Source organism: Corvus moneduloides, chromosome 4 (genome assembly GCF_009650955.1).
Source record: "Corvus moneduloides isolate bCorMon1 chromosome 4, bCorMon1.pri, whole genome shotgun sequence".
NCBI lineage: Eukaryota > Metazoa > Chordata > Aves > Passeriformes > Corvidae > Corvus > Corvus moneduloides.
This window is the reverse complement of record NC_045479.1, coordinates 74,068,844-74,083,687: the sequence shown is the minus strand read 5'-3', so window position 1 is coordinate 74,083,687 and position 14,844 is coordinate 74,068,844. Positions and strand designations below refer to the sequence as shown.

The following is a 14,844-nucleotide window of genomic DNA, read 5'->3' as shown; positions in this document are numbered from 1 at the left end:
GACGTCAGCGGCGCAGTGACGTCAGCGGCGCGCGGGGCGCGTCACGGAGCGCGGGAAGGACGAAAATGGCGGCGGCGATCGCGGGATGAGGAGGGGCCGGTGAGGGGCGGGGAGCGGGGTCGGGATTGGGGTCGGGATCGGGGTCGGGATTGGGACAAGGACTGGGATCGGGACTGGGACCCGGATCGGGGTCGGGATCGGGACCGGGACCGGGATCGGGAGCGGGGATCGGGACCGGGACCGGGATCGGGACAAGGACCGGGATCGGGACCGGCATCGGGGTCGGGACAGGGACCGGGACAGGGATCGGGATCGGGACCGGGATCGGGAAGCGGGACCGGGATCGGGAAGCGGGACCGGGATCGGGATCAGGAGCGGGATCGGGACCGGGACCGGGATAGGGATCGGGATCGGGATAGGGATCGGGACCGGTATCGGGAGCGGGACCGGGACTGAGGTTGAGATCGCGTTTGGGGTAGGGATTGGGATGGGGATTGGGGTCGGCATTAAGATCGGAATTGAATTTGGGCTTGGAATCGGGATCAGGGTCGGGATTGGGGTTGGGAGCGGGGTAGAGCTAGGGATGGGAATTGGGGTCGGGGTCAGGTGAGGGGTCGGGATAGGGGTGGGATCGGGATAAGAGTCAGGGTCGGGACCGGGATCTCGGCGTTGGGATCGGGCTCCGGAGTGGGTTCGGGATCGGGGCCGGGACTGAGGCTGGGATCGGGACCGGGATAGAGTTAGGGCTGGGAATTGGGGTCGGGGTCAGAACCAGGGCCGGAATCGCATCGAGGTCAGGATCGCGATCAGGGCCGGAGTCAGAGCCAGGGGCAGCACTGGGATCGGGGCTGGGACGGGAACTGGGGCTGGGGTCAGAACCAGGGCCGGAATCGCATCGAGGTCAGGATCGCGATCAGGGCCGGAGTCAGAGCCAGGGGCAGCACTGGGATCGGGGCTGGGACGGGAACTGGGGCTGGGGTCACGATCGGGGCCAGAATCGGGACCAGCGTTGGGATCTGGGTGTCGGGGTGGGGATTTTCCAACCCCAGCAATTTCCCGTTGCCTGGAGCGTCCTCCCGTTTCAATGCAGCCTCGCCGGGATTCCCGCAGAGATTCCTGCCAGGATGTGCCCTGCCCCGCGCTCCCGGTGAGCCGCAGGCAGAGCATTCCCTGTGGGATCCTTTCTCCGGAGCTGCGGGGTTTGAGGCTGTCTTTGGGGCGCGGGGGGGGTCTCTCCAGCCGGCATTCCAGCATGGACGAGGCGGATTCCCGCTTCCTGCACCTGCTGCAGCCCATCCGGGACCTCACCAAGAACTGGGAGGTGGACGTGGCCGCCCAGCTCGCCGAGTACCTGGGGGAGGTAACGGCGTCCCCCCGCCTCAGCCCTGCCCCTGTGCCACCCCGAATCCCGCAGGCACTCAGCCGCTCCCTCCCTGCCTTTCCCAGCTGGATCAGATCAGCATTTCCTTCGACAACGGGAAAACCACCATGAATTTCCTGGAGGCAGCGATGCTGATCCAGGGCTCCGCCTGCATCTACAGCAAGAAGGTGAGGATGCAGGTGACCCCTGCCTCATCCCGATCCTGTGCCGGGCCCATTCCGTGATCCCTGAGCTGCCACAAGTCCATGGGGTCGCCCTGGAATCCCGCTTTGGCTTTGAGTCGTTGATGGGAACGAAAGGATTTCAGTTCATCGCCCCGAAATTTGGTCCCTTTGTAGGCGTTGGCAGCCCTGGGGAGGAGCAGGAGTTTGGCTGCTCTCCAGATTTCCTCCAGAGGGTGGGTTATAGAATCCTGCTTCGCCACAAAATCATGGGATGTTGAATGTTTTTGACCACAAAATCCTGGGATGGTTGGGTGGGAAGGGATCTCAAAGCCCATCCAGTGCCACCGTGGGTAGGGACACCTCCCACTGCCCCAGGCTGCTCCAAATTCCAGGGATTTCCCCAAATCTGGCCTCAGAATGGCTGAAAAAAGGAGAAGAGAACAACAAGACCCCGTGGATTGAACTCCAGCTGCCCCGGGATAACAGGAGGGGGGGAGGGGGAGTCCCTCAGGTGGAGGGGCTTTCCCAGGAGCTGCTCCCCCCTTTCCCAGCTCCAGGCGCTGTTTTCCAGGTGGAACACCTGTACATGCTGGTCCACCAGGCGCTGGACAGCATCTTCAAGAAAAAGTGAGTGGGATTTTCCCTTCTCAGGGGGATTTTCCCTTCCCAGGGGGATTTTCCCTTCCCAGGGGGATTTTCCCTTCCCAGAGGGAGGTTTGCCCTGCAGAAGCTGCCCTGATGCCGGGCCATTCCCACTCCCGTTCCTGCCCTGGCAGGTGCATCCCAGGCTTAGGAAGGACATCAAAGGACGCACAAACGAAATCTGGGACGATTTTTCTCCTGGTTCATGGTGGTTTAGGGGTCCAGAGGAGCCCGAGGGAGCCTTTTCCAAAAGGAAAATCCCTTTGGAACGTGCTGCTGGCTCCTTCGGACTCCCACACCGACACGAACAGGAGGGCAAACCCCATCCTGCCGTGGGATTTTCCCACCTGGAGGGGCCTCAGCGGGGCTGCAGGGAGCCTTTCCCAGCCCTCCCACGGATCCTGAGCCCCTCTTTCCCTAGGAAGGAGAAGCTTCCCGCCTCCCTGTGCCTCGACAGCCGGGATGCCCGCGCCGCCCTCTCGGGCAGGGCCAAGGAGGTGAGGGTGGGCCTGTGCTCCGTGTCCTGCTCCAGGGGCTCCCTCGGTGTCCCTCGGAGCTGCGGTGACACTGGTGGGGTTTTCCTGGCAGTTCCTGTCCCTGGATGACATCCTGGAAACCAGCCAGGCCAGCGGGAGCATGAGGAGGAACCGGCAGCGTGCGGTAAGAGGAACCAGGTGCCTTTTACCCCTCTTTTTATCCTTCCTTTTTCTCCTTTTAGCCTTCTTTTTTCTCATTTTATCTTCCCTTTTGCTCTTCTTTTTATCCTTCCTTTTTCTCCTTTCATCTCTCCTTTTCTTCCTCTTTTTATCCTTCCTTTTTGTCCTTTTATCTCTCCTTTTCTTCCTCTTTTTATCCTTCCTTTTTCTCCTTTTACCTTTCCTTTTCTTCCTCTTTTTATCCTTCCTTTTTGTCCTTTTATCTCTCCTTTTCTTCCTCTTTTTATCCTTCCTTTTTCTCCTTTTACCTTTCCTTTTCTTCCTCTTTTTATCCTTCCTTTTTCTCCTTTCATTTCTCCTTTTCTTCCTCTTTTTATCCTTCCTTTTTCTCCTTTTACCTTTCCTTTTCTTCCTCTTTTTATCCTTCCTTTTTCTCCTTTCATCTCTCCTTTTCTTCCTCTTTTTATCCTTCCTTTTTCTCCTTTTACCTTTCCTTTTCTTCCTCTTTTTATCCTTCCTTTTTCTCCTTTCATCTCTCCTTTTCTTCCTCTTTTTATCCTTCCTTTTTCTCCTTTTACCTTTCCTTTTCTTCCTCTTTTTATCCTTCCTTTTTCTCCTTTCATCTCTCCTTTTCTTCCTCTTTTTATCCTTCCTTTTTCTCCTTTCATCTCTCCTTTTCTTCCTCTTTTTATCCTTCCTTTTTCTCCTTTTACCTTTCCTTTTCTTCCTCTTTTTATCCTTCCTTTTTCTCCTTTTATCTCTCCTTTTCTTCCTCTTTTTATCCTTCCTTTTTCTCCTTTTACCTTTCCTTTTCTTTCTCTTTTTATCCTTCCTTTTTCTCCTTTATCTCTCCTTTCGTTCCTCTTTTTATCCTTCCTTTTTCTCCTTTTATCTCTCCTTTTCTTCCTCTTTTTATCTTTCCTTTTTCTCCTTTTACCTTTCCTTTTCTTCCTCTTTTTATCCTTCCTTTTTTCTCTTTTATCTTCCCTTTTATCCCTCCTTTTTGTCCTTTTACTCTTTCTTTTTCTCTTGTTTACCACTCATTTTCCTCCTTTTTTTCCTCCTTTTATTCCTCTGTTCATCCCTCCTCTTTTTCACCTTTCTTCTCCTTTTCCCTCTCTTTTTTCTTCTCCTCCTTTCTCTTTTTCTTCCTCTTTTTCTTCCTCATTTTCTTCCTCTTATCCCTCTTTTTATCCCTCCTTTTCCTCCTTTTTTTCCTTCTCCTTCTTTCTCTTTCTTCTTCCTTTTCTTCCTCTTATCCCTCTTTTTATCCTTCTTTTTATCCCTCCTTTCCCCCCTCCTTTTCCTCTTTTTTTCCTCCTCCTTCTTCCTCCTTTTCTTCCTCTTATCCCTCTTTTTATCCCTCCTTTTCCTTCTATTTTTCCTTCTCTTTCTTTCTCTTTTTCTTCTTCCTTTTCTTTCTCTTATCTCTCTCTTTATCCTTCTTTTTATCTCTCCTTTTCCTCCTTTTTTTCTTTCTTTTTCTTCCTCCTTTTCTTCCTCTTATCCTTTTTATGCCTCCTTTTCCCTTTCCTTTTCCCCCTTTTTTTTCTTTCTCTTTCTTCCTCTTTTTCTTTCTCCTTTTCTTCCTGTTATCCCTCCTTTTCCCTCTCCTTTTCCTCCTTTTTTTTCCTTCTCTTTCTTCCTCTTTTTTTTTCTCCTTTTCTTCCTCTTATCCCTCTTTTTATCCCTCCTTTTCCCTCTCCTTTTCCTCCTTTTTTTCCCCCTTTCTCTTTCTTTCTCCTTTTCTTCCTCCTCTTATCCCTCCTTTCCCCCTCCTTTCCCCCTCCTTTCCCCCCCCACGGCAGCATTTTCCCGGGTGAGCCCCGGGGCCATCCAGCAGGGATGGTGGCTTTGGGGACAATGCCCCCTTTCCAGGCTCTCTCTGCACTTCCCATGCCCTGCCGGGCTGTGAACATCGTTCGCCTGACCCCGATGGCCGTGGTGCCCCTGGACGAGGCGGAGAAGAAGAAAGATCCCCTCTTGAGGTGCCACTCCTGGCAGTGCCCCTGTCCCCTCCCCTGCTCCAATCCCTGGCTGGGATTGTCCCTGTCCCCTCCCCTGCTCCAGTTGGGATCCTTGGTTGGGACTGTCCCTGTCCCTTTCCAGTTGGGATCCTTGGTTGGGACTGTCCCTGTCCCCTCCCCTGCTCCAGTTGGGATCCCTGGTGGGATTGTCCCTGTCCCTTTCCCTGCTCCAGTCCCTGACTGGGACTGTCCCTGTCCCTTTCCCTGCTCCAGTTGGGATCCCTGGCTGGGACTGTCCCTGTCCCCTCCCCTGCTCCAGTTGGGATCCTTGGTTGGGACTGTCCCTGTCCCCTCCCCTGCTCCAGTTGGGATCCTTGGTTGGGACTGTCCCTGTCCCCTCCCCTGCTCCAGCTGGGATCCCTGGCTGGGACTGTCCCTGTCCCCTCCCCTGCTCCAGTTGGGATCCTTGGTTGGGACTGTCCCTGTCCCTTTCCAGTTGGGATCCTTGGTTGGGATTGTCCCTGTCCCTTTCCAGTTGGGATCCTTGGTTGGGACTGTCCCTGTCCCCTCCCCTGCTCCAGTTGGGATCCCTGGTGGGATTGTCCCTGTCCCTTTCCCTGCTCCAGTCCCTGACTGGGACTGTCCCCTGTCCCTTTCCCTGCTCCAGCTGGGATCCCTGGATAGGATTGTCCCTGTCCCTTTCCAGTTGGGATCCTTGGTTGGGACTGTCCCTGTTCCTTTCCCTGCTCCAGTCCCTGACTGGGACTGTCCCCTGTCCCTTTCCCTGCTCCAATCCCTCCTGGGATTGTCCCTGTCCCCTCCCCTGCTCCAGCTGGGTTCCCTGGCTGGGACTGTCCCTGTCCCCTCCCCTGCTCCAGTTGGGATCCCTGGGTGGGATTGTCCCTGTTCCTTTCCCTGCTCCAGTCCCTGACTGGGACTGTCCCCTGTCCCTTCCCCTGCTCCAGTTGGGATCCTTGGATAGGATTGTCCCTGTCCCTTTCCCTGCTCCAGTTGGGATCCCTGGCTGGGACTGTCCCTGTCCCTTTCCCTGCTCCAGTTGGGATCCCTGACTGGGACTGTCCCTGTCTCCTCCCCTGCTCCAGCTGGGTTCCCTGGCTGGGACTGTCCCTGTCCCTTTCCCTGCTCCAGTTGGGATCCCTGGCTGGGACTGTCCCTGTCCCTTTCCCTGCTCCAGCTGGGATCCCTGGCTGGGACTGTCCCTGTCTCCTCCCCTGCTCCAGCTGGGTTCCCTGGCTGGGACTGTCCCTGTCCCCTCCCCTGCTCCAGCTGGGATCCCTGGCTGGGACTGTCCCTGTCCCCTCCCCTGCTCCAGCTGGGATCCCTGGCTGGGACTGTCCCTGTCCCCTCCCCTGCTCCAGCTGGGATCCCTGGCTGGGACTGTCCCTGTCTCCTCCCCTGCTCCAGCTGGGTTCCCTGGCTGGGACTGTCCCTGTCCCTTTCCCTGCTCCAGTTGGGATCCCTGGCTGGGACTGTCCCTGTCCCCTCCCCTGCTCCAGCTGGGATCCCTGGCTGGGACTGTCCCTGTCCCTTCCCCTGCTCCAGCTGGGATCCCTGGCTGGGACTGTCCCTGTCCCTTCCCCTGCTCCAGTTGGGATCCCTGGGTGGGATTGTCCCTGTCCCTTTCCCTGCTCCAGTCCCTGACTGGGACTGTCCCCTGTCCCTTTCCCTGCTCCAGCTGGGATCCCTGGATAGGATTGTCCCTGTCCCTTTCCAGTTGGGATCCTTGGTTGGGACTGTCCCTGTTCCTTTCCCTGCTCCAGTCCCTGACTGGGACTGTCCCCTGTCCCTTTCCCTGCTCCAGTTGGGATCCCTGGCTGGGACTGTCCCTGTCCCCTCCCCTGCTCCAGCTGGGATCCCTGGCTGGGACTGTCCCTGTCCCCTCCCCTGCTCCAGCTGGGATCCCTGGCTGGGACTGTCCCTGTCCCCTCCCCTGCTCCAGCTGGGATCCCTGGCTGGGACTGTCCCTGTCCCCTCCCCTGCTCCAGCTGGGATCCCTGGCTGGGACTGTCCCTGTCCCCTCCCCTGCTCCCGCCAGGCTCCCTCAGGCTAAAAGCACAATTCCTTCGGGGCTCTGGCGAGGAGCAGGAACACCCCGGGATGTGCAGGGACATCCGGCCAGTCCCGTGCTGCTGCGAGGGCTGGGGTGACCCTGGGCTGGCCCGGGGGACGTTGGGGACCCCCCAGGGCTGTGTGTGGGGGGATCCCTGACGGGATTTCCCGCAGCGGGAGCGGGGAGGTCCTGGGGAGCCGCTGGGATTTCCAGATGAACACCTGCGCCTCCCACGCCTCCGGCGCCTTCCTGCTGGAGACAGCCAAGTTCTGCCCCGCCGACCTGCAGCTGGAGCAGCCCCTGGCTGCAGCCACAGGTACCGGGGGGGCTCTGGGGTGTCACTGTCACCGTCACTGCCAGCAGCTCACTGTCACCGTCCCCTGGCAGCAGCTCCAGGATCCGGCCCTACGGAGCCTCCGAGCGCTGGCTGCGGCACGGCCCCGCTGCCGGCACTGAGCGTCCCCGAGGAGGCAGGTGAGGGCTGGCACCTGCTCAGGGACATCCAGGTGTCCCTGTGTCCCTCCAGGATGCTGGAGAGGAGGCTGAGGGGTGAATTCATCCCTCCACAAGTCCCTGACAGGAGGGGGCAGCCGGGGGGGTCGGGCTCTGCTCGCAGGGAACAGGGACAGGAGGAGAGGGAACGGCCTCAGGCTGGGCCAGGGGAGGGGCAGGGTGGGTGTTGGGGAATTCCCTCCTGGAAAGGGCTGCTCCCATCCCTGGAGGGGTTTCACGTCCGTGTGGGTGTGGCATTTGGGGACATGGGCAGTGGTGGCCCTGGCAGTGCTGGGAACGGTTGGATTCGGGCTCTGAGGGATTTCTACAACCCAGCCAACTCCACGATTCCCTGCTCCTGCCCTCTGCTGCCCCTTGGCCCCGGCAGGAGAAGCTCCAGTGTAGGAATGGGAGGTCCTGGAAGCTTCTCCAGCCTCTGCCCATTCCTACCTGTCCTCCAGGTGCTGCAGGACCTGACGATGACGACACTGCCGAGGCCCTGGGGGATGACATGGAAGTGACTCTGGTCCCTAACGAACACATTGAGGCTCAGAGGGTCTGTGGGGGCAGGGCCTTGTGGGGGGCTGCCTGTGCTCCTTCCTTGGATCCCTGGAGCTCCTTCCCTGGAGCCCCAGAGCCTCGTGTTCCTTTCCCAGATCCCTGGAGCCTCGTGTTCCTTCCCAGAGAGAGCCTTGTTGTCCCTCACCCCTTCCCAGGAACCCCTCACTCCCTCCTTGGAGTCCTGGAGCCCCTAAACTCATGTTCCTTCCCTGGATCCCTTTGCCCCTTTCCTCAGAGCCCCTCGTTCCTTCCCTGGAGCCCCACAGCTCCCCACTCCTTCCCTGGAGCTCCTCGCTCCTTCCCTGGATCCCTGGAGCCCCTCGTTCCTTCCCTGGACCCCCACAGCTCCCCACTCCTTCCCTGGATCCCTGGAGCCCCTCGTTCCTTCCCTGGACCCCCACAGCTCCCCACTCCTTCCCTGGATCCCTGGAGCCCCTCGTTCCTTCCCTGGACCCCCACAGCTCCCCACTCCTTCCCTGGAGCTCTTCACTCCTTCCCTGGATCCCTGGAGCCCCTCATTCCTTCCCTGGAGCCCCACAGCTCCCCACTCCTTCCCTGGAGCTCCTCGCTCCTTCCCTGGATCCCTGGAGCCCCTCCCTTGGGGTCCCTTCCCTGGAGCCCCACAGCTCCCCACTCCTTCCCTGGAGCTCCTCACTCCTTCCCTGGATCCCTGGAGCCTCTTGTTCCTTCCCTGGACCCCCACAGCTCCCCACTCCCTCCCTGGAGCCCCCCAGCCCTTCCCTGGATCCCTGGAGCCCCTCGTTCCTTCCCTGGACCCCCACAGCTCCCCACTCCTTCCCTGGAGCTCCTCACTCCTTCCCTGGATCCCTGGAGCCCCTCGTTCCTTCCCTGGAGCCCCACAGCTCCCCACTCCTTCCCTGGAGCTCCTCGCTCCTTCCCTGGATCCCTGGAGCCCCTCCCTTGGGGTCCCTTCCCTGGAGCCCCACAACTCCCCACTCCTTCCCTGGAGCTCCTCACTCCTTCCCTGGATCCCTGGAGCCCCTCGTTCCTTCCCTGGACCCCCACAGCTCCCCACTCCCTCCCTGGAGCCCCCCAGCCCTTCCCTGGATCCCCCCCGTCCCTCACTGTCCCTCTCCGTGTCCCCCAGGCCACGCCCCGGTCCCGGGGGTACGTCCTGCGGGAGAGACCCCCCAGCCAGGACCCCAAAGCCCACAGCAAGGTAAGGGGGGCCCGGAGCCGGGCAGATCCCAAATCCGGGCGGGATGGGACCCCCTGGGGTACCCTGGTGCCCCTGCCCATCGTCACCCCTGTGCCAGGAGGAGCCGGATCCGTGGCAGAGCCTCGACCCCTTCGCAGACTCCGAGGAGAAGCCCTTTAGGAAAGGTATTTTCGGGGCAAGTTGGGGCGTTCTGGGGGTGCAGGGGCAGCACGGCCCACAGGGGTCATTCCCAGCCCACAGAGGCATTCCGAGCCCACAGGGGTCATTCCCGGCCCACAGAGGGTCATTCCTGGCCATGTGTCCCTCAGTGTCCCCAGCCCCACAGCTGGTCATTCCTGCTCCCACAGGGGTCATTCCCAGCCCACAGAGGGTCATTCCTGGCCATGTGTCCCTCAGTGTCCCCAGCCCCACAGCTGGTCATTCCTGCTCCCACAGGGGTCATTCCTGCTCCCACAGGGGTCATTCCCAGCCCACAGAGGGTCATTCCTGGCCATGTGTCCCTCAGTGTCCCCAGCCCCACAGCTGGTCATTCCTGCTCCCACAGGGGTCATTCCTGCTCCCACAGGGGTCATTCCTGCTCCCACAGGGGTCATTCCCAGCCCACAGAGGGTCATTCCTGGCCATGTGTCCCTCAGTGTCCCCAGCCCCACAGATGGTCATTCCTGCTCCCACAGGGGTCATTCCTGGCCCTGCAGCTGGTCAGTCCCAGCCCACAGAGGGTCATTCCTGGCCACGTGTCCCTCAGTGTCCCCAGCCCCAGAGATGGTCATTCCCAGTCCATGGAGGGTCATTCCCAGCCCCATATCCCTCAACATTCCCAGCCCCACCTCGGGTCACTCCCAGCCCCACCTCGGGTCACTCCCAGCCCCACCTTGGGTCACTCCCATCCCTACTTTGGGTCACTCCCAGCCCCTCCTTGGGTCACTCCCGTCCCCACCTCGGGTCACTCCCAGCCCCACCTCGGGTCACTCCCAGCCCCACCTCGGGTCACTCCCATCCCTACTTTGGGTCACTCCCGTCCCCACCTCAGGTCACTCCTGTCCCCACCTCAGGTCACTCCTGTCCCCACCTCAGGTCACTCCTGTCCCCACCTCGGGTCACTCCCAGCCCCACCTCGGGTCACTCCCAGCCCCACCTTGGGTCACTCCCATCCCTACTTTGGGTCACTCCCAGCCCCTCCTTGGGTCACTCCCAGCCCCACCTCGGGTCACTCCCAGCCCCACCTCGGGTCACTCCCATCCCTACTTTGGGTCACTCCCAGCCCCTCCTTGGGTCATTCCCGTCCCCACCTCGGGTCACTCCCAGCCCCACCTCGGGTCACTCCCGTCCCCACCTCGGGTCACTCCCGTCCCCACCTCGGGTCACTCCCATCCCTACTTTGGGTCACTCCCAGCCCCTCCTTGGGTCATTCCCGTCCCCACCTCGGGTCACTCCCAGCCCCACCTCGGGTCACTCCCAGCCCCACAACACCCAGCAGGGCCCCCTGCCCATCCCAGCCCCTCGGGGTGGCCGCACACCCAGTGTCACCTGTGTCACCTGCAGGGACGCCCTTCCTGGTGCCGCAGGGCCTGGAGTACGTGGCTGGAGGCAAGAGGAAGAGGAGGGGCCCGAGGAAGCTCCAGGATTTCATGGGCTGGTTCTCCACAGCCTGTGAGTGATTCCCGCGGGATCGGGATCCAAAAGGATTTCAAAACCTCCGATTTTAGAGGGATTTAACAGCCCCGTGGCTGTGGCACTTGGGGACGCGGGCAGGGGTGGCCTTGGCAGTGCTGGGGGGGTCTCGGTGGGCTCAGGGGGCTTTTCCAACTTGGATAAATCCATGGAATTCCCATCCAGTGACCCCTGGTCTGCTCCCCCACCCCCAGATAACACCGTCACAGAGGGCCGGAAAAGGAGGAAGGGCCCCACGTTTGCAGGTGAGGGGGACACGGGCAGGGACATTCCCAGTCCTGGGGGACACCAGGGACTGGATCCTGCACTGGGGAGGGCACGGAGGGGAAGGACACCCCAAAACTGACCCTGTCCTGTGGCAGGGACAGGATGGAGGGGAAGGACACCCCAAAACTGACCCTGTCCTGTGGCAGGGACAGGATGGAGGGGAAGGACACCCCAAAACTGACCCTGTCCTGTGGCAGGGACAGGATGGAGGGGAAGGACACCCCAAAACTGACCCTGTCCTGCATCAGGGACAGGATGGAGGGGAAGGACACCCCAAAACTCTATGAGGGGGACACAAGGGACTGGCTCCTGCAGAGGGGAGGGAATAGAGGGGAAGGGCACCCCAAAATTGGGGGGAGGGCACACAAGGGCCCTGCTCCTGGAATGGGAGAAGGATGGAACGGACACCCCAAAACTGGGGGGGGTGGACACCAGCTCCTGCCGTGGGAAGAGGATAAAGGGGAAGGGCACCCCAAAGGCCTGGGAGGGGCCTGGGGGGGGTTTGTGCTTTGGGGGGCGCAGAGGGGCCGCCCCAAATGGCCGTTCCCGACCCCCACAGACCTGGAGCTGCTCTACTGGCGGCACTTCAAGGAGCGGCTGGCGGCGCACAGGAAGCTCCAGAGCCGGGGGGTGAGTGGGGTGGGGGCTACGCTGGGGGGCAGGGGGGGTCCAGCACCCCCTTCCCACGCTCTGGGGGTCCTCGGGGGGGGGCTCAGGGCTGTTCCTCCCCCCCCAGGAGCCGCCGTGGGAGCCGGAGCTGGAGCAGCAGGAGCGCGGGGCCGACTGCGAGGAAGGGGCAGGTGCTGGAACCCCGAATCCCAAATCCCTCCTGCCTGGGGGGCCTGGTCACCCCTCCCGGAGGGCTGGGGAAGGGCGGGGTCCCAGAGGGTTGGGGGTGGTCCTGGGGGCACTGAGGGGGGCACTGAGGGGTGTCCCCGTCCCGGCAGACGATGATTTTGTGGAGCACAAGGATGCGGAGCCCGAGGCGTCGGAGGAGCTGGGGGAAGGATCCCTGGGTGAGCTGCCCACCCTTTGCCCCCCAAAATTCCCCACCCTGTCTGTCCCTGGGGGTCCCCTGTCCCCGCCACGGGTGTGGCTGGGTGCTGCCCCCCCCTCTGGTGACCCCCTTTCCCCACAGACCCCCCTGAACCCTCATACGAGGAGCTGGTGCGCGGACACGTGGTAGGTGCTGGTGTGGGGACGGGGCGGTCACCCCAGAGGGTCACGGGGTCCCCAGGAGGGTTGGGGGTGCCCACAGGAGGGTTGGGGTCACCCCAGAGGGCTAGGGGTCCCCCCAAAGAGGTTGGGGGTCTTCCCAGAGGATCAGGCTGCCCCCAAAGGTTGGGGATGCCCTCGGGAGGGTTGGGGTGTCCCAACGAAGGTCAAGGTGTCCCCAGGAGCGCCGGGGTGTCCGCAGAGGGTTGGGGCTGTCCCAGGAGTGACAGGGTATCCCCAGAGGGTTGGGGGTGTCCCCAGGAGCGCTGGGGTGTCCCCAGGAGCGCTGGGCTGTCCCCAGAGGGTTGGGGCTGTCCCCAGAGGGTTGGGGCTGTCCCAGGAATGCCGGGGTGTCCCCAGAGGGTTGGGGGTGTCCCAGGACTGCTGGGGTGTCCCCAGGAGCGCTGGGGTGTCCCCAGGAGCACCGGGGTGTCCCAGGAGCACCGGGGTGTCCCCATCCCTGTCCCCGTGTCCTCAGGAGCTGTTCGTGGCCAGCTCCCGGAAGTTCATGCAGGAGACGGAGCTGTCCCGGCACGTCCGGCTCTGGGAGGAGCGCATGGAGCCACTGCTGCGGGAGCAGGCACGGACCCCCGGGATGGGCTGGGACCCCCGGGGTGGGCTGGGACCCCCAGGGAGGGCTGGAACCCCCCGGGATGGGCTGGGACCCCCCGGGATGGGCTGGGACCCCCCGGGATGGGCTGGGGGACACGGAGAAGGGGCTGGGGTGGGAAGGGACGAGGGTGGGCAGAGACCACCTGGGGTGGGCAGGGGGCTGGCAGAGCCCTGGTCACCCCTGAGCCCCCTCTGCGCCTCTCTGCTCACACCTGAGCGAGGCCCCTGCCCACCCTGAGCACCCTGTGCCCACCCCTGACCCCCTGCCCACCCCACAGCCCCTGTCCCCCCCAAGTCCCCCCATACCTGCAGGAGACCCTGTTCCATGTCCGTGCCTACGGGCTGGCGCTGACCGGTGGCACTCCTTGACCCCTCCTGTCCCCCAGGAGACCCGTGCCCCGTTCGATGTCCATGCCTACGGGCTGGCACTGACCCGTGGCACTCCTTGACCCCTCCTGTCCCCCAGGAGACCCGTGCCCCGTTCCATGTCCGTGCCTACGGGCTGGCACTGACCCGTGGCACTCCCTGACCCCTCCTGTCCCCCAGGAGACCCGTGCCCCGTTCGATGTCCGTGCCTACGGGCTGGCGCTGACCGAGGGCTGCGCGGGGCCGGGCCGGTGGCACTCCCTGGCCAGCCTGGTGGCCGGGCAGCCCCCGTTCGAGGTGTGCCGCTACCTGCTGGCCTCGCTGCAGCTGGTAAGGCTTCGGGGGGTCCCCGGGGGGGTCTCTGGGCGTGCCAGGACGCGTGGCCACCCCGCTGTCCCCTCCGCAGGCCAACGACGGCGTGGTGGAGCTGGCGCAGGACGCGGGGCTGGAGGCGGCGCTGGACACGGTGCGACTGCGGCCGCTCTCGGCCCGCCCGGCCCACGAGAGGTTCCAGAGCTTCCAGCTGCCCTCCCAGAGGGACCCCCGCCCCAAATAAAGCCCCCTGCTTTGCTAAGGGAAAGCCTCTTCCGAAGGGGATGGGATGGGGGCAGTGGGGAGGGGTTGGGGGTCACTTTGGTCACCTGCACAGGGACCCCAACCCACGGGGAGGGGCCTGGGGGGGCTGCGGGGGGGTGGGGTTGGCGGGGGGGTCACTCCAGTCACCTACACAGAGCCCCCCGCCCCATGGGACACTTCTGGGGGGCTGCAGGGGTCCCTCCCTGCCATGTGACACTGCTGGGGTCTGGTGGGGGTCCCTCCACCCACGTTCTCCCCCTCATGGGACACACCCGGAGGTCCATGGGGGTCCCTCCACCTGCCCACCCAAAACCTCTCCTCCTGACCATTCCTGGGGGGCACTGGGGTCACTCAGGTGTCCCCTCCCCACCGTGTGACACCCCTGGGGGCTGTAGCCCCCACCAGAGTTCTGTCCCTCCCCACTGGACACACCTGGGGGGCACTGGGGTCACTCAGGTGTCCCCTCCCCACCGTGTGACACCCCTGGGGGCTGTAGCCCCCACCAGAGTTCTGTCCCTCCCCACTGGACACACCTGGGGGGCACTGGGGTCACTCAGATGTCCCCTCCCCACCGTGTGACACCCCTGGAGGCTGTAGCCCCCACCAGGGCTCTGTCCCTCCCCATGGGACACACCCGGGGGGCACTGGGGGCTGTCAGACGCCCCCTCCCCCCGATGCCACCCCTCCCATCCCGGTTCCCTCGGCGCTCTTTCCCATTTCCCCCAGCCCCACTCCTGACTCTATCCCAGTTCTCCGGCCCCACTCCTGACTCTATCCCCGTTCCCCCAGTCCCACTCCCGGCTCTATCCCCGTTCCCCCAGCCCCACTCCCGGCTCTATCCCCGTTCCCCCAGCCCCACTCCCGGCTCTATCCCCGTTCCCCAGCCCCACTCCCGGCTCTATCCCCGTTCCCCAGCCCCACTCCCGGCTCTATCCCCGTTCCCCCAGTCCCACTCCCGGCTCTGTCCCTGTTCCCCAGTCCCACTCCCGGCTCTATCCCCGTTCCCCCAGCCCCACTCCCGGC

General features: G+C 62.5%; 1 protein-coding gene across 5 annotated transcripts; it reads left to right on the top strand.

Moving 5' to 3' along the window:
* The first annotated feature begins 15 nt into the window (after nt 1–15).
* NCAPH2 (non-SMC condensin II complex subunit H2) lies at nt 16–13,819 on the top strand. 5 transcript variants are annotated; one of them, XM_032106919.1, is made up of 21 exons: nt 16–99; nt 1,091–1,360; nt 1,447–1,548; nt 2,117–2,172; nt 2,609–2,684; nt 2,776–2,847; nt 4,722–4,831; nt 7,055–7,197; nt 7,269–7,355; nt 7,835–7,929; nt 9,043–9,114; nt 9,212–9,278; nt 10,657–10,764; nt 10,980–11,030; nt 11,612–11,682; nt 11,789–11,852; nt 12,000–12,068; nt 12,191–12,234; nt 12,746–12,847; nt 13,426–13,575; nt 13,652–13,819. In XM_032106919.1, the coding sequence occupies exons 2-21, from the start codon at nt 1,253–1,255 to the stop codon at nt 13,799–13,801; spliced, it is 1,797 nt and encodes a 598-aa protein (XP_031962810.1). In that variant the 5' UTR covers nt 16–99; nt 1,091–1,252; the 3' UTR covers nt 13,802–13,819. The 5 variants fall into 5 exon arrangements, with proteins under 5 accessions (XP_031962810.1, XP_031962811.1, XP_031962809.1 ...); XM_032106920.1 differs by lacking the exon at nt 16–99 and adding an exon at nt 224–281; XM_032106917.1 differs by lacking the exon at nt 16–99 and having other exon boundaries at nt 911–1,360; nt 7,272–7,355.
* The last annotated feature ends 1,025 nt before the right edge of the window (nt 13,820–14,844 follow it).

Excerpts from the sequence above, each read along its gene's own strand:
- NCAPH2 (XM_032106916.1), top strand. The coding sequence starts at position 1,085 with ATGCAGCCTCGCCGGGATTCCCGCAGAGATTCCTGCCAGGATGTGCCC. Across the intron at positions 4,832-7,054 it reads AAGAAAGATCCCCTCTTGAG|CGGGAGCGGGGAGGTCCTGG; the intron begins GTGCCACTCCTG and ends GATTTCCCGCAG. Across the intron at positions 11,031-11,611 it reads GAAGGGCCCCACGTTTGCAG|ACCTGGAGCTGCTCTACTGG; the intron begins GTGAGGGGGACA and ends CGACCCCCACAG.